A 21,997-nucleotide genomic window follows, 5' to 3' on the forward strand; every position below is an offset into this window, starting at 1 on the left:
CAATGCAGTGTCTTTCCATAGCAACCTAACATTCCACAGTGACACCCCAGTAATTCATATAAAGTTTGGAAGCAGAAAGTGGAATTTTGTTTTTAACCACAGCTACAGGTTTTAGAGAACATTCTGCTCTGCTTTGCCCTTTGGACTGTATCGTGGAGCAAACTGAAATGTATTCCAATATTTATCCTTCCAACAAATATTTATTTCATATCTACTCTGAACCAGGCAGTGCTGGTATATGAAACAGAACGATAGGCCCTCCCTGAAGAAGCCTTTCACACTACAGTGAGAGAGACAGATAATCAACAACCAACTGTAAGAATGTAATTCACCTGTTTCAGACTAGGGACACATGAAGGTCACAAAGAATAAAGTCAGGTTCCCATCACTCACATGGCCAAAAGCATGAAGATTTCAGAGAAAGTTTGGAAGAGATGGTTCTTGACTGATCCTCACAAAGGGAACACAGTCAGGCAGGTGGAGAAGGGTGAATGGCATTTCCAAAAGGAAGACCAGCACCTGAGGAGAAACCCCATATTCATGAAGCACAGGCTGTGCCATCATGCCCCCTGGTAGAGTAGGAGGAGAGAAGAGAGCCTGCTAAAGCTACCATCAGGGACATGTGCAAAACATAAGATGTCACAGTCAGGTGCTTGAGCTTCCTCCTCCCCCCCCAAACATATGTGTGCATGTTAGTTTTATAAAATATTGGCTTTTGTTGCATCATCTTCATACATGCATGTAAGGTGCTTTGAGAGATTTCATTCTTGATAGTTACAAAGAGTGACAAGGAGGGTAAACACAGCCAAAACCTTCCATATCAATTACGTTGTCTTGGCAAGATGAGACTGGAGTCATTTAATCTGCTTTTTGGGGTCCCCAGGATTGGATTGACCATTGTCCTGCTGTAGGAGACACTCTCCTGCATAAGTGCTAAGAGTGGGCTTCTTGTCAAGCCAGCGCTTGATAATTTCTACCATCCATGAGATGGTAGGAATCTATAAAGATTTCAAGTTGACAGTGCCAGGAATTCCTCCCAGCCTTCTCAACCCACCATGAGCACAGACATGGGATTTCAAAATTCTGATTTCCCAGGCCCACTAACATTGTTTGGAGGGTAGATTCTGATGCACAGCTGTAAGCAAACGACAATGGCCTTTTCATAAAGAAATGCCAAGAAAGTCAGTGTGGAAATATAGCATGGAAACATTGGCTTCTGGGGCAGTGACTCACAGTGTCATTGCTATGGAAATGTAGAGTCAGCACTTATGTTAAGCTTCTTGGTCCACACCTCAACTATATTTTTATTCTTTACTGATCCCGCTTTCCCATTCATAATTCTCATTCCTCTCCCATTCATCTGTAGATCGTGTTGTGGGACTTGCACCTCTCACTGATCTGGCAAGCATTACTTGACTGGAGGGGTTTTAGAGGACACTCATGTATGTCACTCACTGCAGAGATGACTGCAGCCCCCTCTCAAATACCAAACAGTGCTCTTTCCTGATTTGCCTATCAAAAACTTGGAATAGTCAACAATCTGGATGGAAGATTGTCATGATGACTATTACTATATACTGATCCCCTTGGAATTATAAGAAAAGGACTCTTTCAGCTATAAGAACACATAAAGCAAGATGTGAGGGTCATTGTGTAAAAATACCAGTGACGTATGCAAGACCTGATCCAAAGAGATGAGATAATTCTTATCAGGAAGAGATGTTTTCCAACATGCTTCTTCTCTCTTTCTGAAAGTCTTTTCTGGAATGGCTTAACAAGTGATCTGTAGGCAGCTCCTCCCCCTCCTCAATTTAGGGAACTCTCCTCACATCATTTATAACCTGGCTCTCAAGTTTCTTCCATGGAACAAAGATATGTTAGGTCATAAATAGAAATAAGGCTTAAAATACAGTTACCTGGAAAAGTGAGACAGTGCCTTACTTCACATGAAGTTGTAAATTACTAGTGCCAAAATTCTCACCAGTAGTTCTATACATCAGGAAAAACAAAAAGAAAGTGAGCCAAGAAGGGGAGTGTAAGAGGTATAAAACTTGTGATTTTATTTTATTTACTTTTATTTTTGATTTATTTATTTATCATTTAGATTTCTTTTTGTTCTAGATCTCTACATATGAGGACCACTACAAAATTTGAGAAAGCCGTGCTCCTAAGTTTAGTTGTACTTAAATTCCAAAGTCAAGGGTATAATTGTTGTATCTGGAGGCACATGTTCTGGCTCTGGCCATAGGTTTAAGGGGGTTTATAGCTGACTTTCCTATCTGTCCCCAAATCAGATACATCAGTGTTAGTTTGAGGACCCTTCCTTCTCCTAGAGAGTGTGTGTAAGTGGTTATAAACTGCTACAAAGTTCTGGGTCTGCTCTCTAAGACATAAATTCAGTTAAAGGAAGAATCCATAAACTGTAGCTTTGGAGTAGGTATCACAAGCGTTTGCTGTTCAGGGCCAGATGGTAAATATTTCAGACTTTGCAGGCCATGCAGTTTCTGTCACAGTTATTCAACTGCAGCACAAAGGCAGCCACCAGCCACAAGCATGGCTAAGTTCCAGTAACAGTTTATGACACTGAAAATTGAATTTCATTTGATTTTCATGAATCATGAAATAGCATTCTTCTATGGGATTTTAAAACTAGTGACTTAAATGTAAAAACTGATGTCAGTTTGCTAATTACCAAGGTAGGCAGCAAGCCAAATGCCTCAAGAAACAGTTTCTGTATCTATGTTCTAGAGCAAAAATAAATTTTAAAAAAGAAAAGAGAAAGTTTAAAGATGTAAGCTTTATCAATATCAAACAAGTGAAGAAGAATATGCCCCCAGAATTGGGTAAAGTTTAAATATATTAGTGCATTAAATATCTTCTAGAAAATAAATGATTTCCCTCTGAAAGCATATTTTCAGATTTGCAGGATGATGTTTCCAAGTGAGGAGGTTGTTCTTAGGGGCACATAGGGCTCATTTGAAATTAGCGGCAATATGAGCCAGAAGTAGAAAAACAACTGTCCCTTTAAATGAGCAAAGGCAATTCCAACTCTCTTGTTTAAAGAATCCATTTCCAGAGATCTTTTATTCCTAGGTCATGCAGAGTCCACATAACCTCAGTCCCAGGCAAAAGATCGCCCTTCAAACAAATGCATATAAGTGATTTTTGGCAGATGTTCTGTGTTCTGGTGATACCTAAAGATGGAGCATTCATTTTTAATTGAGATTAATAGGTTCTGCTTCTCCCAGAGTCTCTGTTTTTCTATGCAGTAAGGGGCACATTTTGAAAGGCTCATCACCTTTGTCAGGCCAGTCTTACTCGTACTGTGTTAATTTACTTCTTATCTTTACTGCAGTGTTTGATGCAAACAGGTCCAAAGCCCAGAAAATGACAAAATCCTGATACAAACTGCAATACACTTTCCAGGAGAGACTGAAACTGCATGGAAACAAAGGGAATCTATAGGTTGCTAAGTGTCTCAAAATACAGAAGCCTGGACCCAGATCCCAATGCATTGCGGAAGGCCATGGCCCTAGAAAGCGAGATGCCTTCCAAAGTTGGAAAGTAAACCACTGGAGTATCACCAACGTAGATGTATAAAGTTTTCTAAATTTAAGAGACACTGGTCACCAAGAAAACATACTTCCAAAAGACAAACTCCAAGGAGAAGGCAAAATAAGTTATTGTAGGGATTTTCTCCCATTGGTGTTTTGAAGAAGACAGCCACTTGAGGGAGCACAGTGGACCAAGCATTACGCTTGGGCCCCAAATGCCTTTCAGTGCTGGCAGAGGTTTGCCATCTATGGGCTCTCAGAAAGAAAGCATTTTGAGTGATAGTTTTACTGACCCCAATTTTGTCATTATTCAGAACATGTCCCTGAACTGGAAAATCTCACCGTGACTGAGGTTGGCTGGGATGGCCTCAAACTCAACTGGACTGCAGCTGACCAGGCCTATGAGCACTTTGTCATTCAGGTGCAGGAAGCCAACAAGGTGGAGGCCACTCACAACCTCACAGTGCCTGGCAGCATGCGGGCCGTGGACCTTCCGGGTCTCAAGGCCGGCACCCCTTACAGGGTCTCCATCTATGGGGTGATCCGGGGTTATAGAACACCAGTCCTCTCTGCTGAGGCCTCCACAGGTACTTCCTACTTTTATATTTAAAGTTTCTATCTCTCCCTAAAGGAAACTGCTCAAGGACAGACATATCTGGTTTTGGGAGGAGACTATCCCTGACACACATGCCATGAAAGAGGAGAGGTTTATTTTGGTTCCCAGTTTAAGAGGTTTCAGTACAAGGTCAAGTGTCCAAGGCAGGGACGTGATGACCAAAGGGTGTGGCACAGAAAAATTGCACACCTTATGGTAAGCAAGAAACGGGGAGCAAGGAAGAGCCCAAGAAAGAAGGGGTTGGGGACAGAATGTAGCCCTCCATGTCACATTCCCAGTAACCTCTTCCTCCAGTCAGGCCCAGGATCCGATTAGAGCATTCAAACATCAGTGGGTTAATCCACTGATGAGCACGAGTGCCCTCATGATCTAATCATCTTCCATAATCTTCACCTCTGAACTTTTGAGCCTTTCAGGAAAAATCTTTAATCTAAATCTTAATAAAGGGACTTGTCCTGCCACAAGCCCAATAGTGCCCTGGTATCTGATAATGGACAGCCAGGCTAGCAGGCTACACAGCTCCATAGGCCAGCATAACATTTCATTCCCTGGGAAAACTCCCTGGAGCTATATAGAGGCCATTCTGTGGGACAGTCTGACTAGGCTGGGGAGGGGACATGACTCCAACAAACAAGCTCCCTCCTGTTACAAGTGTTTGAATCAAACACTATGTAAAAAAAAAAAAGAAAAAGTCACTAAATCCCTTCATCTACCAATACTTAAGGCAGCTCTCTCATAAGGTAAGAGAACAAATGTTTCCCCATACCTCTCCCTTTGCTCTACTTCTAAAATTAGAAAGCTGCATGCTACACATTTATCTAAAGAGAGTCACATGTTTAAGTGATATCAAGCCTTGGGTTCAAGATTTCCTGGATCTTGGTATGTGATGTAAACTAACTTTTTGTCCTTCTCCAGGGGAAACTCCCAATTTGGGAGAGATCACGGTGACCGAGGTGGGCTGGGATGCCCTCAAACTCAACTGGACTGCTCCAGAAGGGGCCTATGAGCACTTTCTCATTCAGGTGCAGGAGGCTGACACAGTCACAGTGGTCCAAAACCTCACAGTTCCAGGAGGACTGAGGTCCGTGGACCTTCCAGGGCTCAAAGCAGCCACTCACTATAGAGTCACCATCCGTGGGGTCGCTCAGGACTTCAGTACAACTCCTCTCTCTGTTGAAATCTGGACAGGTACTCTAGATGAATTCACTCATCTGCTCTGTCTCTCTTGTCTCTGTTTAGGAAAAATCAAAGCTCCAAATTGAGTTACGTACCCTACCGTGTTGGAGAAATACCAGTGACTCATTCTTGCTTCTTCCAAATGCCACATCCCTTATTTGGCCAAGCTCTAGTCATGGCCCAGTAGACAGTTCCATGGAAAATTCCACCTTCTCTTCCTTTGCAAAAGTGAGAGTTGACTTCTCTTGCAAAGAAAGTTCTAGTCATAATGTCTAAGAAGTTGGAAAGCGTAACTTGCTACTAAAAAAGAAATAGCTCTGAGCTCATTTTAAGAACACTAAAGGACTCCCCAAAGTCCAATTTGTACGTCAAGAATGGAAGCTGTGAACAATTACTAAAACCATCTTTCATTCCCAAAGGCTGAATAGAAAAGCCCTGGCTTCAGTGCCAACAATGAGAGTGTGTTCAACATGACTATAAATCATGCATCCGGAGTCAACACTAACCAGACAACTAATCCCAACCTTAGCCAAAATGCCATCTCACCTGAATCCCAGCATGCAATTGCCTTTTTTAGTAACTCAATGGCTCTGTGTCCTTATGCAGAGGAGGTTCCAAGTTTGGGAAACCTTACAGTGACTGACGTTAGCTGGGATGCCTTCAAACTGGACTGGACTACACCAGATGAGATCTATGACCAGTTTGTCATTGAGGTCCAAGAGGCTGACCAGGTAGAAAGGACTCACAATCTCACTGTTCCTGGCAGCCTACGCTCTGTGAAAATCCCAGGCCTCACAGCTGGTACTGCTTATAGGATCACCCTGCACGGCGAGGCCAGGGGCCGCAGAACTCGACCCCTTGCTGCAGAGATCTTCACAGGTATACAACCCTCCTTCCAGACCAGAGATGTGATAAGAGCCAGGCTGTCACTGGATTAGAAATCCCCTATGTAGCAGAGCATCCAGACTCAATGCAGTTGACAAGCAGATGAATTTAAGAAAGGCCTTGGCTAGAATTCCACCTCACTGGCTGAATATTCTTGGGTATAGCACTTTACATCTTTGGGCCTTCTTTTCTCATTTTCAAATCAGAGGTGATATCTTCAATTCAGAAAGCTGCCATAAGCAGTAAATTAATTCATGAATAAAAGTACTTAACAAGTACTCTAGGCATCCATAGTCAGCATTGAATAGCAAAGAGTGGAATATATAAAGCAACCACAGTCATAATGGAAAACAGCACATTCAGTAAGGCTATGGCACAATGATACAATCAGAATTTTCTAGAAGAACCCTATCATTCCTGATCTCAGAGTCATTAACTCACACCAAACTCCTATTCTGGTCTCTACAGAATAACATTTGGCAATGATGCAGTCATCTTTTGCTGAAATTTTCACATCTCTTTCTTAACAGCTTCTCAAGGCAAGAGCGTTTCCACCAAAGGATGTCACACTAGAGTTCAGTGTTTTTCATTAAACTTGCAGAGAAAAAAAAAAAATAACAAGTCATCAAAATTTGTCCCCTGAAAATATTCTGCTTCATCTACCATAGAAAACTCTAGGCTCCTCATGAGCTTTCTAGAAGTAGCTTTAAAGAGACCTATGGTCATATGGGTATAGCTAAGTCTACCAAGTTGCCATCGCCCTGTGTTTCTTGGACTAGCTTCTAAATGGAGAAGAGCAAAATGGACCGTGGAGACATGTGTGATCTGGGTACAGGACACTAGTAGTCCACAATTGTTGTTCTGAAAAAAAAGGTTTTTTTTAAACAGCAAACTTCTTTAACAAGTGAAATCTTCCAAGGACCACATCAAATGACAGATAAGCAACTGTTCTTGGTGAGCTAGAAAAGGAAAGTCGAGCAAGCCTACATCTGTCCCCAAAATAATCCTTCCAGAAGGTTCCAGGTGTGTGTGAAACACAAGTTTGAGAACAGCCCCAACAGGCAGAACTTGCTTATACTCACAGTGCACCTGAGGACATGATCCCCTAGCCTGCTTGCTTGCTTGCTTTTTCTTTTTCTTTCTTTCTTTCTTTCTTTCTTTCTTTCTTTCTTTCTTTCTTTCTTTCTTTCTTTCTTTTGCTTTCTGTCTTTTGTCTTTTCTTTCTTTCTTTCTTTCTTTCTTTCTTTCTTTCTTTCTTTCTTTCTTTCTTTCTTTTATAATATCCCTACAGATATTTTCCTCCTTAACTTCAAATCTGTGGCCACTTCTGTCTTAAGAGAGGTGAGAGATTGCATGTAACCCCGAGCAGCATCTCACAAATGCAGTGGAGTCTTCTATGACCTCATTTCAAACTTTTTTAATAAGCAATAAAAACTACACTAAATTTCCTTCCTACATTGTAAAAGAAATTAATGGTGGATTGTGCTCTGCACCATTTACTGAAGGATGTCGTCACTTTTAGTTAAAAGCAGGCACATTAGTTTCACATTGCTTGTGACACAGCTTTTCTTCACTCAAAGTGCTAGCAGACTCAAGTAGGAGGGAAGAACATGCCAAGCATCTAGAGCACGACCTCTGATCCCTGAAAGTCAAGAAAAGTCTAGAGATAAAACACGCTTGTCTAAACTTGAGACAGCATATGCTTTGTAAACCCAGGCAGAAAATGTGACCAAAATGAAATGATCTCTAATTTCAAGCAAAGAAATGAAACAGACGAGTCTTTCCCATATGACTAAAGAAGCTCCAAGGGGAAAAATCTAGCAATGATGTTCTCTGTGTCAGCCAGTATGGTATGAAGAGGCGATGAAAGTTATCATTTAATAATCACACAATCCAATCAGACGGTCCTGTCAGCTCCATTTAAATATGAAGGGAAAAGGGCTCCGAGAGAAGCAGTGATATATCTAAGATGACACAGCCAGTGAATGTTATATTGGGATTTTAACCAAGGTCTAGCTTCTGATGATGAGAAGATTTCAAAGTCTGTACTTCTCACCATGCCCAATCCCCAGGCCCTGGCTCTCAATCCTCCCTTTCCCTGAACCCTTTAACTGTTGCGTGCCCAGGGACTTCCAACTGGGTGGTACAATGGTGTTCCTTGATATCTCAGGGATTAACAGTACAGATGTTCCCCATATTTGACCATCTTCAACTTCTGAAGAAAGCTATAGAATACTAAGTCCAACCTACACCTGCCCAATGACTAGGAATTACCAAAAAGCATATTCTCTCTCTCTCTCTCTCTCTCTCTCTCTCTCTCTCTCTCTCTCTCTCCTCTCTCTCTCTTTTTACACTACTTCTTTTCCTTGGATATGGGTTGTGGGACTTCATTTTTTCATGTTTGATTTGCAGCACTGACAAATACCTTTCTGTTCTTTAGAGAAACTCCCCCAGCTGGGAGACTTAGCTGTGACTGAGGTTGGCTGGGATGGCCTCAAACTCAACTGGACTGCAGCTGACCAGACCTATGAGCACTTTGTCATTCAGGTGCAGGAAGCCAACAAGGTGGAAGCCACTCACAACCTCACAGTGCCTGGCAGCATGCGGGCTGTGGACCTTCCGGGTCTCAAGGCCGGCACCCCTTACAGGGTCTCCATCTATGGGGTGATCCGGGGTTATAGAACACCAGTGCTCTCTGCTGAGGCTTCCACAGGTATCTTCTCCTCCTCTGTCCATGCTTTCTCCCCAAGGTTTTCTGCTTCCTCTTCAAGAGCTGGAATGGGCAGCCTGATTCTCTCCACAACTGAATCCTTTCGACACTCCCTTCAGCTGCTGGCCATGCATGCTAGAAACTTCCCTGTATGCTGTGCTCCTGACCAGATCCTTTGGCATGGCAATGATGAGCAGTAGAGACATTGCGCTTTCTGCCCTCCAGCCTCCCATACTTTGCCTGGCCAATCCTATATCAATGTCTCCTGTCTCCGTCTCATGAGGTTATGTTTCTGGATTCAACCTGATGGTTTTTAATCCTTTTCTCTAATTGTTGCTATGTAACTAAAAGCCCACCTCTCCAAGTGTAAGTTCCTATAGAACACAGTTTATTTACTTTAGAAAGTCTTTTGTCACTTGGAAATGATAGTTTACTATTTCTAATCACTGAAAGTCGTGGAGCCTGTGGTTCTTGCATTTAAGAAATATTTCTTTACAATCCACTGAATAGAATAAGAGAACTGAATTACCCTCCTCTGGGCAGTTCTCTCAGATACTGAGTCATTGTTAGAACATCAAATTAGCAAATTGCTAGACCAAAAAGAAAAAAGAAAATCACACAATTATGAGTGGAAACTGTACCAAAGAGAAAGCCATTCATTAGCAGAAGGACATTCAGCAGCATTTGAAGTAAAGAATGTTGCAGGCTATGAATGTGAAAAGAGCTGATAGCCTTTTTGCTATTTGAATCAGAATTTTTCTCCCTGGAGTACTGGACTTGAGGTGACAAACTCACAATCCCACACCCAGGGGGCTGAGTTAGGGTTTACTCGCCACTCTTTTCCCAGCTTCAAGGCATTGAGGCTGTCCCCAGGAGCCTGCTAAAGTGACCATTCCCCCTCCAGCACTGCTCCTCTGCCTCTCTTTACAACCTGCCCCAGATGGTTTGAAAGCTCAGTAGATGCTGTGCTGTTTTCCAGTGTGTCTGGCTGCCTCCCTCTTCACATAATTATTGGAACTCAACTTTCAAGTCAGAGTGTCTTCCATCACTGTTGACTAAAACACATAGCTCTGCGATTCAGCCTCAATCAGTTCATTGTCTGTCCCTGAGACAGACATAAAGCACAAGCAAGTGCTCCCTGGAGAGTGACCCTAAAATGCCCAGAAATGGCAGCTGAGGCGTCCCTGAATATGCCCCGGGGTACTTTTATCTTACACCCACAAACCATTTCTTCCCAGAAGGCAGAGAAATCACTCACCACTTCTGATCATTGTTGTAGATCCTGTGGTTTAGATGCCACTCACATTTTTATTTGTATGTGTGCTTCTCAGTTTAGTGGCAGCAACATTCTTGCCTCTGATGAGTTGGCCTCAGGATGGGCCACAGTCCCATTGCATCTCTCAACAAATAGGTTGAGGTGGTCTCAGAGACGAGAAGTTGTCTGCTTTGCAAAAGAGACAGTACAAATTTTTCAAACCCTGGCCTTGCCTGCCTTCTGCATCATTTATTCCTATTGCTCAAAGAAGCATTAGCAGGACCATCTCCAACACAAAAGGGTATTTGTTGGCTAAAAGGCTGTTTAAACTGCTTTGTTGGCTTAACTCTCTTGGTTGGCAATTCGGTGCTAGTCTTCTTGGCCCACAAAGATGCAATTACAAGGAGACATGCTTTTTTTTTTTTTTAACAGAGTGTGAGAGCAGCTGGCTGGCCCTTATCTGAAGTTAGAAACAGCACAAGAATGACACCGAGAAAATTTATGCAGTCCCTCAAGTCAAATAGTCAGATACCTCAAAGTAGCACCTTGGGAGGGCAATAGTGTCAGAAAGATTTGGCCGTCATTTGAACAGACTCAAGGGCTTTCAAAGCAAAAGGTGCCTGAAGGACTTGTTCAAGGAACCTGGGGCACATGGATACAGCTCAAAAGATGGAAACTGCCAGCACTCATGTCTTCAGTCCATTGCCAGACACTCTGAGGGAGGGCTCCTGGAGACAGGTGCAACTGAGATAATGCTGCTCAGCATGACATCTCCCCTGACTGCTCCCCCTGACATCATCCAGCCAGTCTTCACCCTCAAAGGACCTCATCAAGGCTTGAGCATGAGTGGCGAGTGCAGAGTAGGGAAAGCTAATTGCAGTACTTTACTTTCTAAATGTTTCTCCTAACAAAACCCCTTTTTCTTCTCTCATTAGCACTAACCAGTAAAATGGCTTCATTTTGCGATAACCCTGAACTATTGGGTCTTTCTTCCCAGCAATGGCTCTATTAACTTTAGTCTTAAAACACAGCCAAGTGAATAACTCAAATGCATTTGTTTTTTCTCTCTCACCCCCCCCTTTTTGCAGCCAAAGAACCTGAAATTGGAAACTTAAGTGTTTCTGACATAACATCTGAGAGCTTCAATCTCTCCTGGACAGCTACCCATGGGATCTTCGAGACCTTTACCATTGAAATTATTGATTCCAATAGGTTGCTGCAGATGGTGGAATATAACATATCTGGTGCTGAACGAACTGCCCAAATCTCAGGGCTCCCCCCTAATACTGATTTCATTATCTACCTCTCTGGACTTGCTCCTAGCATCCGGACCAAAACCATCAGTGCCACAGCCACCACAGGTACATGTGCTTCCTCCCATTTCCAATGCCTCTTTCCACAGTTTTGTTCTCAGGATGAAGCCATGCTCCTCCTCATCCCCTGGAGTGCAAACCATAGTGCGCCAACTCTTCTGTGATGCTGGACTGGAGCGTAATTTAACTCAACTCTTTCCCAACAGCTGTCCCAGTGGTGAATTCCACACAGCTATACACCTAGTTTATCACTGGGCAGAACATTTGCAGTGGGAAATGTAGTTTAACATTACCATGTGGAACCTGAAGAAAACAATTGTCCCCTTTGGTAACTTAAAAGCTATAATGACAGTTTCCCCTGCTAGAACAACATCCACTTTAGTCAAAGAGGTTTTAAAGATGACGGGTTTTGAGCGTTATCCTAGTATCTTTCTCTTTCGAGAGCCTTGCATCTCTTCATACTTGAATATCCCAATAGTTTAGGAAAATCACTTATAGTTTTCTGTTTGCTTCAAAAGGGAAATGAAAAGGAAGAACAGATGAGTTCAGGAGGTAGTCAGACCATCGGGATTACTTCACATTGCTGCCAGGAGAAAGATCTGACACTGCTGATTCATCCCAAGAGCAGTGAATGGTTCCTAGCAAAAACAAAACCAGAAATGATCATGTAGGAACAGGGAGCTTATGTAGAAAAGGGTCTCATTTTGAATTTGTGATTTCTGTAGTGTGTGTGTGTGTGTGTGTGTGTGTGTGATGCAGAATATGTACACAACATGCTCTCTCTTTATATATATATAGTGTGTGTAGAATATATATATACATACATGCAATATTATATGTGTGTGTGTGTGTGTGTATTTTGTCATGTAGTAAAAGAGAACCCTGTGTGAATGTAGAAGGGAGACCTTCATCCATTCAAAATAGCATTTTTAGCTCGTTTTACACAATTCCTTCTCTTAACAGGTACACTAAAAGATCCCACACTGAAAAAAAAAAAAGATACTGTGGAACAAACACAGAGCAATTTTTTCTTACAGTTCACAGAAGGGGCCCCACTTGCTGGGGAGTCCATGAATAGAGCTGACATCATAGCACCAAAATTGTCTGTCACTTAGGTTGCCTGTGGTGAGGGCGAACCTGTCTTTATTCTACATGAGGCTGCACAGCATTACCAGGGCGGTCCTCAGAACAGGGATGATGCCAGCATTATTTAGCTTCCAGCTCAGCTGACACAAGTATAGCAAAATCTAAGGGAGAAAAATAATTGACCATATTTATTTGGTTCAGATTACTTTTCAAGAAAGGTTAATTTCTTTTCATTAGAAGTTAAAGCTGAAAATGTTATGGATTTAGTCTCACGTGGATTTTTTACTACAATGGGTTAAATTAACATTTTTTCTTCGCACTCTTTTACCTAAACCCCTTCTTAGCCACCTCAGTGTCTGAGATGTGACCTGGGGAAGTGTGGCTCTCTCCTGAAAAGTCTGAGAGGCTACCTTCAATAGCTTTCTTGTACACGTTAGTAATTTTGACTACCCCTAGGAGACAGTGTTACTCTCCCTGCTTGATGTGTCCCACAGCTCTGTCATCACCAACCTCACAGCTTCTAATAACACTGTCTCCATGGGCTACCTGGAGAGCAGCGTGCCCGGACGCTGATGGCCCAGGCGATCACGGGCATCTCCCGTTATGGTTCCTCTCTCTCCACGAACTTCATCTCCCAAGTTTTCCTCCCTCAACTCACCAGATCCTTCTCAAGTTTGATAGAGCCAACCAAGCCAAAGCTTGAAAACTTTAAAATATCCTTCACCCCAAATTAAGGAATGTTAGTGTCAACTTCTGTTTCCTAAATATCCAATCCCATCTGGAGCTGCTCTATTTGTATAGAATTAATGTGACTTCATTTGGTTGAATTTCTAAACCATCTTTCATCTGGTCTTGAATAATCCTTTGTAATACCTTCCATGATCTTCTGGCTGTGTCTTTCTAATCAAAGTTTGCCTGTATCATATTCATAGAAATATGTGCCTGCCATTTTTACTTCCTTGGTTAAAACAATCTGAAGTGTCATTTTTGTGTACCAGGATTTTACATAATGGTTCTCCCAGCAGAATGACAATGCTTCAAAGAGATGCTAGGTCATAACCTAAGAACTGCATGACAGAACTCAGCATTGTCATCTTATACTTGATATTTTCATTTGTCTGGATTCGTTGCAAACAAACTGGTCTCCTTTGACATTTACTAAGTGAAGTACGTGTTGTCATCCAATGCTATCTGTTCCAAAGTGTTAGAATCTCTTTCTTTTCACCATCTATACAAATCTTGGTGCATGTGACACTACTCAGAGTATGAAAATTTTGAACATGTCTGTCTTTCTGGAAAGCAGACTGCATGTCTAAGAATTGTTTCTTTGGGTTAGAAGAGTCAGAAATGATAGGAGAAAAATATTCCTTCTTGCAGGAAACATTAAACACATGTTAACTAGCATTCTCTCTCTTAGTTTTTTTTTTTTTTTTTTTTTTTCATTATTTGTACGTCACATTTCAACCTAGTTGTATCCTCTGGGAGTTAGATAAAGGTAAAACTGATCTTAAGTACCAAGGTCTTATTCTACATGGTGAATGTGTTCACAATGCCAGTCCTTATCTAGTAGCATTAAAAGAACCCCAGCATACATCCTTTTTTAAACAAAATATAGAGAAAGAACAGAATTCCACTGGGAAAATTTTATAACTCATGTGGTTGAAGAAATTTATTCTCACGGTAGCTGAAGCTACAGCATTATCAGCTTTGCAAACTAATTAATAAGTATAAAATTCCACATATCATACATAGCTGTGTTCTATTTCTGAGACAGGTCCTATTTGACCTCAGAGACTTTAGAACATCAAGTTATACAGTGCAGATGTGCACTTAAAGTTTATTCAAAAGACTCGCCTCTTGCCTCCAAATACTATAACTGAAATAGAGCAACTCCCAAGTTACAGAGGAAAAAAGACTGCCTCTTACCAATCCTAAATCCTTTCCAAATGTCTCAGTCCTCCAACACTGTTGCCTCTCTCAAAAATACAGTCTTGGTATTAGTATGAAAGGATAAATGAGCCTTTAGAAGACCTTAGATATACTCCAGTTGAAAAAGGCATAATGCTCCTTACATTGAATGAGTTGCCTAGACTTTAAGAACCAAGAGACAGCTTTCCCAATCTTCCCAAATTGAGAAGTAAATTTTCTAACCAAAAATTTTTTTTTTAATTCAGAAGATTTCCTCTTGCTTCTGCACCTATCCAGATTTTTTAAATAGAAGCTGTCTTCATCTTTATAGTATTTTGAATGAGATACACATTTCTCCATGACACATATATTTGTATTTCTAAGTACCATTGGAGAATTTCTCATACAGAGATGTTGTCTTTAAGTTGTACAATCCAAATATATCAAAGAAAACTAAGAAAATGTCAAAGAGTATTTTCTAAAACATATACAATGGAATACTAGCTCTTGAAGATGTTCAAAGAATATTCTGAGTCAGAGGTCATTGATCAGTAAGTTGATGAAATGTTGAGCTAAACAAAATTAAATAAATTTATCCACAGAAGCAGCTCATCAGAGCCTTTAAATGTGAACAAGCTCTGAGAATCTCTACAATGAGGAAACTCTTGGGATTATCTTATAGGCCTAGTTCTCCATTACAAACTTCAGAAAATGTAATCCTAGCTACCACTCTAATGATACATTCATTTTTCTTCATAAGGAGTTAGCATACAGTCATATCTATCTCTTAAAACCATACAAATTTATACTTGCATGAAAAGCAATGTATTCTGTTGTAATCAATGCTGGTGTTGACATGGTCTAATATACTATCTTTTCTTCAAATATTTGGAAATACTGATGTATTCATATTCTATGGCAATATTCTGAAGAAATCTGCTTCTTTTAATCTCTGTCTCTGTCTCTCTCTCTCACTGTCTGTCTCTGTCTCTGTCTCTCTGTGTCTCTGTCTCTCTGTGTCTCTGTCTCTCTGTGTCTCTGTCTCTCTGTCTCTCTCTCTCTCTCTCTCTCTCTCTCTCTCTCTCTCTCTCTCTATGTTCCTTCCCCTCCCCACCCCTCAGAGCCAGAGCCAGAGCTGGCCACACTAATCATTAGCAATGTTATTGCTAACAGCTTCAATGTGTTATGGACCACTTGAGTTGGGCTCTTTGCAAAGATTGTGATCAGCGAGGGCGATGCTCACTCACTGCATGAGTCCCAGCAATTCATAGTCCCAGGAGACACACAGCACACTCACATCACAAGCGTGGTGGCCAATACTGGCTATGACAGTGTGGCAGGGACCACCTGGGCTGGTGCTCCCACCAGACCTCTCACTGCCCTTGTCATCACAGGTATTCCAAGGTTCTCACTTGTTGCTTCAGAATCCTACCCAGTGAGAGGGGAAAGGAGTTAGGCATTCTGCAGGAAGATTCAATCCGATATGTAATCTTCACCTCAGCTGTAAACTTCCCTACTTTCATTTTTAACTGAAAAATACAGTTGTCTGTATTTATGAGGCACAAAGTGACATTTTCATATATGTATACTCAATTTACATGAGCTCAACTTCTTAGATTCCCCATATCAGTGAGATCAGGGAGTGTTTTTTATTTCTGTGCCCAGTTTATTTCACTTAGCGTACTGTCCTCCAGTTTCATTTGGATAGTCACTGATGACAGAATTTCTCTCTTCTAATGCTGTCTGGTACCCCTCCAGGCATATTTACTATCATTTCTTTATCCGTTCATCCACCAAAGGACATATAATTTGCAATGTAGCATTATTCAAAATATTCGTACTACAACATCTGAGCTTCGGAGGAAAAGAGTGGCTACTCCTGGAGAAAACAAGTCCCCAGGAGCCAATTTAAGAAATAGATGTGATGTTTCCAACAGGTGCAGAAAACTTTCAGAGATTTTTTTGGGGGGGCACAGTTTTATAAACTTCCTTATTCACAGCTTTGAGGTTTAGGCTAATGAGTGAATTCTAAATTAGGAAAGGCTTGGATCAGGAATTTTGTCCACCAGTCATGCTGTGTAAAAGCAGTTCATAAGCTACCTACCCCCAAAATATAATAACCTTTTTCCTTAAAAAAAATCTTATTACTCAATTTCAAAGTATAAGAGACAGAGATTGATAAAGGTTCAACTGAGGATGGCAAATAGGTTCCAAGATTAATTAAATCTGACCCATTCATAGAACTTGACTTTTAAGATCCCCTTGAATTACATAATGATACAGTTGCCTACCCAAGTCAGTCACACAGGCTGCAGGTGATGTCAACTTACCAAAATCTGCAGCTTGAAAAACAGTCAAAAGTATTTAGAACCCTATTGTTCTCCACCCATGGTAATTTCCAGGAGGCAGACTTTGCCATCTGACTTTCACACTGTTAAGTCTCTTCCAGTGTCTAAATTGCTGTAAGAGATATCAGTAAATAGGATTCAATATTTATGTGGGAGCAGGATGGTGTTTAGAAGAGTGAGGATTCTGAGATCGAGTCTCTCCACATCTTAGCCAAGTAACCTTGGCAAATTTCCCCTTTTATGATCACCATTTCCCTTGCCTATGGAGTGTGGACACCTACAGCTGTGTCTGGCATCTCATCTCAGAGGTTAACATGCACCTTCCTGGTGTTGAGTGAGCATTTTACAGATGCTTGAGAGTTTCTGTTATCTGCAAGCACTATGGAGACAGTGGTCCTGATAAAAGTAACCAACAAGTCTGGCAGTGTTGTTCTGTGATGCCTAGCATGCAAAAGGCCTTGGGTTCTATCCCCAGTTCTGCAAATAAGCAAATAACAAGCCTAGATACAAAAAGCAGAGGTATGCAACTACAACTTCCCTGTTATTTGTAAGAGAACATAGGACAATCTTAACATAAGTTGAAAAAGTGCTTATTTTTTCCTGCCTCATTATTTGATGAGTGAACTCATTCAGATCAGCCTCCATTGTACTTTCTGAGGGCGGCTGGGAGGAGTAGCTATGAGATGAATGCTCTTTTGCCTTCAAGGAGAGGCTTGACCACAAACTCCATCAGGCCCTTACTTGTAGCCTCCTGCACGACTCCTACTGAACAGACAGAAGAAAGGGAGGCTGAGGTCTCGGGAATCTGAGATCAGTTACAGTATTGTCTCTGCTAATCCATGATATGAAAAGACTGTGCTTTAAAAGAAGCATACGGAAGAAGAAGAAAAAAAAAATAATGAGCAGGAGGAACTTGAAAAAACAAGTCCTTCATTGACTCACTAGCCTGAATGCCCTCCTTTTGGTTGGAATTAGCTGTTTTGATAGCACACACAGAGGTACAAAGAGGCCAGTTATCAAAGAGAGACCCACTTATTTAAAATAAAACCAAGCAACAGAATGTGAGACCCATGTCTGGCACACCAAGAAGGCTTTTACTAAGTGTATGGGATTTCATTTCTGCCTTTAACAGAGTAATGATTCTTGGAAATTCTGAAAAAAAATGCCTGAAAATAAATATCAAGCGCTTCAAAATAACTACAGGAAATCCAAGCCACAGCAAAATTTAAGTTTCTGCCTAGGGGATAAGGGTATCTGTCCACTTATTCATGCAATCACCAAATCCTTCTTTTAAACATTTTTCTTTACATACCATGGATCAGTCCATGGGAATTAGTGCGGGGTCATTTATACTTTGAAAGTTTCCATAGCTCCATTAGAAAAGGAAGCTCTAAACTAGATGCCACTGATTGAGCCTTGGCCTTTGAACTCCCATCCCCTTGCCCTGCCAGTAAAAAATAGATACTATCAGCCTCTTTTAGTGCTATTTTACCACAGAGGAGGTGCTGGACCCTCTCCACTAGTCCTGCCTGTGTCTCTGGACTCGCCAGCACTGAGGGAGTTTATGAATTAGACTTTGGTTTGGGATATGGAAAGAATATGCAACTCACAATCATAATACCCCGATGGATCTTAGTGTTGCCACCTGGTAGATGTGTGATCTTTGACAAATCATGGTCTTTCTGTTTTCTTAAAGGTTATAGAGGTCAGGGACCAGACAAGTAGCAATACCAATACCTTACAGTGTCATTGTGACTATCAAGTAGGATAATGAATGTGAGCCCTCCTCAACTGAGAAGACGGAGACTGAGCTGACATGAGCGTATTCCTTTCGAGACTCTTAGTGTGTGAAAAGACCCCTGGGCATCTGGGAAGTCAGAATGCTTGGGATACAGATGTTTGATGAATGAATGGATACAGGATGACAGCAGACATCCTTGCTCTCTAACTTTATCCAGAAAATTAAGATGCAAAAAATGAGCAAATCTTGAAATTGGGCCATAAACATAGTCAATTTTGATAAGTTAAAAAAAAACTTACTGTGTTCTCTTATCTTTGCTAATGAAGATGCATTACTAATTAGTCCAAGGGACTTGATTCATAATGTGAAGTAGAAGTGAGTTAGAAAGTTTTACCAAAAAGAAAGTATGCTTGCAAAACACAAAGAGACAATAAAAGGCAATTTCCTTCCAAACCCAAAGTAGATAGAGGTGTCCAAGCCCAACACAAGGCATTCTTTTTGTATAGAGAGAAATAATGTAGACTCTGAAGTCAGACTCAGCTAAACACTTTTAATCCTTCACACACTGGCTTGGGAATCTGGCCAAGTGAACAACTTTTTTGGAACTCGGTTTTCTGACTTAAACGGAAATAACACCTATCCCCTAGGCTTGCTAAGAGAATTACACTAGGTAACAGTATCTGGCATCAAATAAACTCTTATTAAATGCTCATTTTCTGAATATATAGCACATGAGGTGATTTGTTGGGAATCCATCAGTGTTCTTGAGACTTGTGCTGTCCTAGCAAGGCCAGTGGTGCTAACCTGAGTTATTCTCACCCTCCCTTCTTTCAGAGGCCTTGCCCTTCCTGGAAAACATAACCATTTCCGACATTAATCCCTACGGGTTCACAGTTTCCTGGATGGCATCGGAGAATGCCTTTGACAGCTTTCTAGTAACAGTGGTGGATTCTGGGAAGCTGCTGGACCCCCAGGAATTCACACTTTCAGGAATCCAGAGGAAGCTGGAGCTTAGAGGGCTCATAACCGGCATTGGCTATGAGGTTATAGTCTCTGGCTTCACCCAAGGGCACCAAACCAAGCCCTTGAGGGCTGAGGTTATTACAGGTATTGCAATTCAAGTGAGCCATTCCCCCTTTTCCTGACCCCCATCTACGTTGTCTGTCTCCAGGGTCTTCATGATCTTAACATTGTTGTCCACCTTCCCTGCTTTCTCCATAGAAGTGACCTGTTCTTTCATATTCTCCCCACCATCCCCTGGTCTTAACGTATCTGTTGAGCACTCCCCACTCCCATCCCAGAAATGAGAAGGTCAAAATGTTTCCTCTTGGTGCCCCCAATTGTTTAGTCATGTCTCACCCATAGTTCCTGTGTACTTACTCCACATCACGTTCCCTTGTGTTCATTCTAGCTGATCCTAGCTATATTTCAGCCTTCTCAGAAGAAATATACCAATGAGTATATTTTGAAAATGTATTTAAATCTTTTACCATCTCAGAGTCTCAACTGTGATCTTAACAAACTTACTCAGTGGGCTTGTTCTCAGGACTTTTTAAATAATAGCAGAGAGATTCTGCATCACAGACTAAATCCATCATTTTCTCAAGACTAATAATTTCCAGATAAATACAAAATTAACCACTTTACTAGCCAAAAATCTGTGTTTCCCAAAGGCTTTCTGGAGATCACTAGCATATGGCTAAAGATCCCACTTGGTGAAGACGTTCCATGTTCAAGTAAGTTTGGAAGTCTTGAGTTAAACAGGATTCTTGACTACAGGGCTTTTTACAATATCTTATTTGCATTGTGTATTTCCAAGAGGGCATTATTTTCTAAACTTACTTGACAATGAATAGCATTTAATGAAGATATCTTCCTTTACTTTGAGTGTACTATGGGAAACTCAGCTCCAGATTTACCTTCACTTTGAGTTTTGTCTAGTTAAGGCAATGCAAGGTGAACCTCTGGGTCCAAAATCTGTGCCTCAAGAGGTTCCAAGCCTCAGTTATACTATCTGAACCCATATCTAATGATTAAAATAGCACAGAAAGAAAGTCAAATGGAAAGAAAATCAAGAGTAGGGGTCTTCTTCGTTAAATCAGCTCCAAGAACAAAGTAAAAGAACTATAACATTTTAAAAGCCATTTTCCTGGGGCTCCAAGGAAGTATAATCAGCAGAATCATCATGGGCAATTCTACAGATCATTAATGCTGGTTTATTTGTCTTTATAAAAAGAAAAGTAAAAGGTCCCACAGCAGATGGGCACTCAGCCACTGGAAGACAGAGAGCTAATGTAAACAAGTTACTGGCTTTGAACTTGTTTAATAATACATGGGAGGGGCCAGTGTTAATTCCAGATGTGGATTTATAGAATTGCTTTTAGACAAAACTCACAGATACAAGCATAATGCTTGGCTTGTATTGAATGTATCAACTCCAACTTTCCCCACTCCTATTCCTACTTGTTAATGCTGAATGATTTTATTTCTGTATCTCAGGATGCATCCATCTGTGAAATCCAGGGTATCACTGAGTACTGATACCCTTACAGGAGAGAAGATTGCATGGGCTGCTAAGTGATGTTCTCTTTCCTCCTTCTTCTACCATTTTCTCTCCTTCTAGAAGCTGAACCAGAAGTTGACAACCTTCTGGTTTCAGATGCCACCCCAGATGGTTTCCGTCTGTCCTGGACAGCTGATGAAGGGATGTTTGACAGTTTTGTTCTCAAAATCAGAGATTCCAAAAAGCAGTCTGAACCTCAGGAAATAATCCTTCCTTCCCCTGAACGTACCAGAGACATAACAAATCTCAGAGAGGCCACTGAGTACGAAATTGAACTCTATGGAGTACGCAATGGAAGGCGATCCCAGCCAGTCAGCGCCAAAGCAACAACAGGTACTGTAAACACACAGGAGAGAACACAGCAGTGTGCTGACTTGGGGCGCTTCCTACAGGATGGGGGAGTCACAGGTGCTTTAGACAGATATAAGCCTGCATTCAGATCACAGACCATGTTACCTTGGACAGTGTGTTAAGACTTGGCACAAAAAAGTGTGATGCTGTTTACATAATAAGACTGCCAGGGTTCACCAAGATGACACTTGCAAAGGCACTGGCAGGTGAGAGCCATCACATGCAGTCTACTGCATCATCCTCATAAGTGTCCCATTTTTAAAAAAATTCCAATGACTCTTCTTACCTGTTACCTGATGGGGTTTTGTCCAGTGATAACAGTTTCTGAGTTCTTTGACCAAAACTTCGGGTCACCTACATCAAGGACAATGGGAGAAGTTGCACTTGTACCTATAAAGATTAATATTTATAAGATGTCCATGTGAATAAATAATACTGTGATCAGCAAGGAAGGAAAAGTGAGCTGGCCAAGCTGACAGGCTACTCATGAA

At 41.4% G+C, this 21,997-nt stretch overlaps 1 protein-coding gene across 8 annotated transcripts in view; it reads left to right on the top strand.

The window, feature by feature from the left end:
• The window catches only part of Tnc (tenascin C), an 89,552-nt gene that overhangs the window by 43,600 nt on the left and 23,955 nt on the right, over window positions 1-21,997 (top strand). The window contains exons 11-17 of one of the 8 annotated variants that reach the window (XM_013142926.3): window positions 3,869-4,141; window positions 5,086-5,358; window positions 5,953-6,225; window positions 8,672-8,944; window positions 11,285-11,557; window positions 19,427-19,699; window positions 21,216-21,488. The exons of 1 other annotated variant lie outside the window; for it this stretch is intronic. In XM_013142926.3, coding sequence (XP_012998380.2) covers window positions 3,869-4,141; window positions 5,086-5,358; window positions 5,953-6,225; window positions 8,672-8,944; window positions 11,285-11,557; window positions 19,427-19,699; window positions 21,216-21,488 — 1,911 coding nt within the window. The remainder of the gene's footprint in view (window positions 1-3,868; window positions 4,142-5,085; window positions 5,359-5,952; window positions 6,226-8,671; window positions 8,945-11,284; window positions 11,558-19,426; window positions 19,700-21,215; window positions 21,489-21,997) is intronic. 6 more of the 8 variants (XM_013142927.3, XM_013142928.3, XM_063260036.1 and 3 more) reach the window with 6 other exon arrangements.

This window comes from Cavia porcellus, unplaced genomic scaffold, assembly GCF_034190915.1.
Source record: "Cavia porcellus strain 051 isolate PalLab524CR breed Dunkin Hartley unplaced genomic scaffold, mCavPor4.1 scaffold_1, whole genome shotgun sequence".
Classification (NCBI taxonomy): Eukaryota; Metazoa; Chordata; class Mammalia; order Rodentia; family Caviidae; genus Cavia; species Cavia porcellus.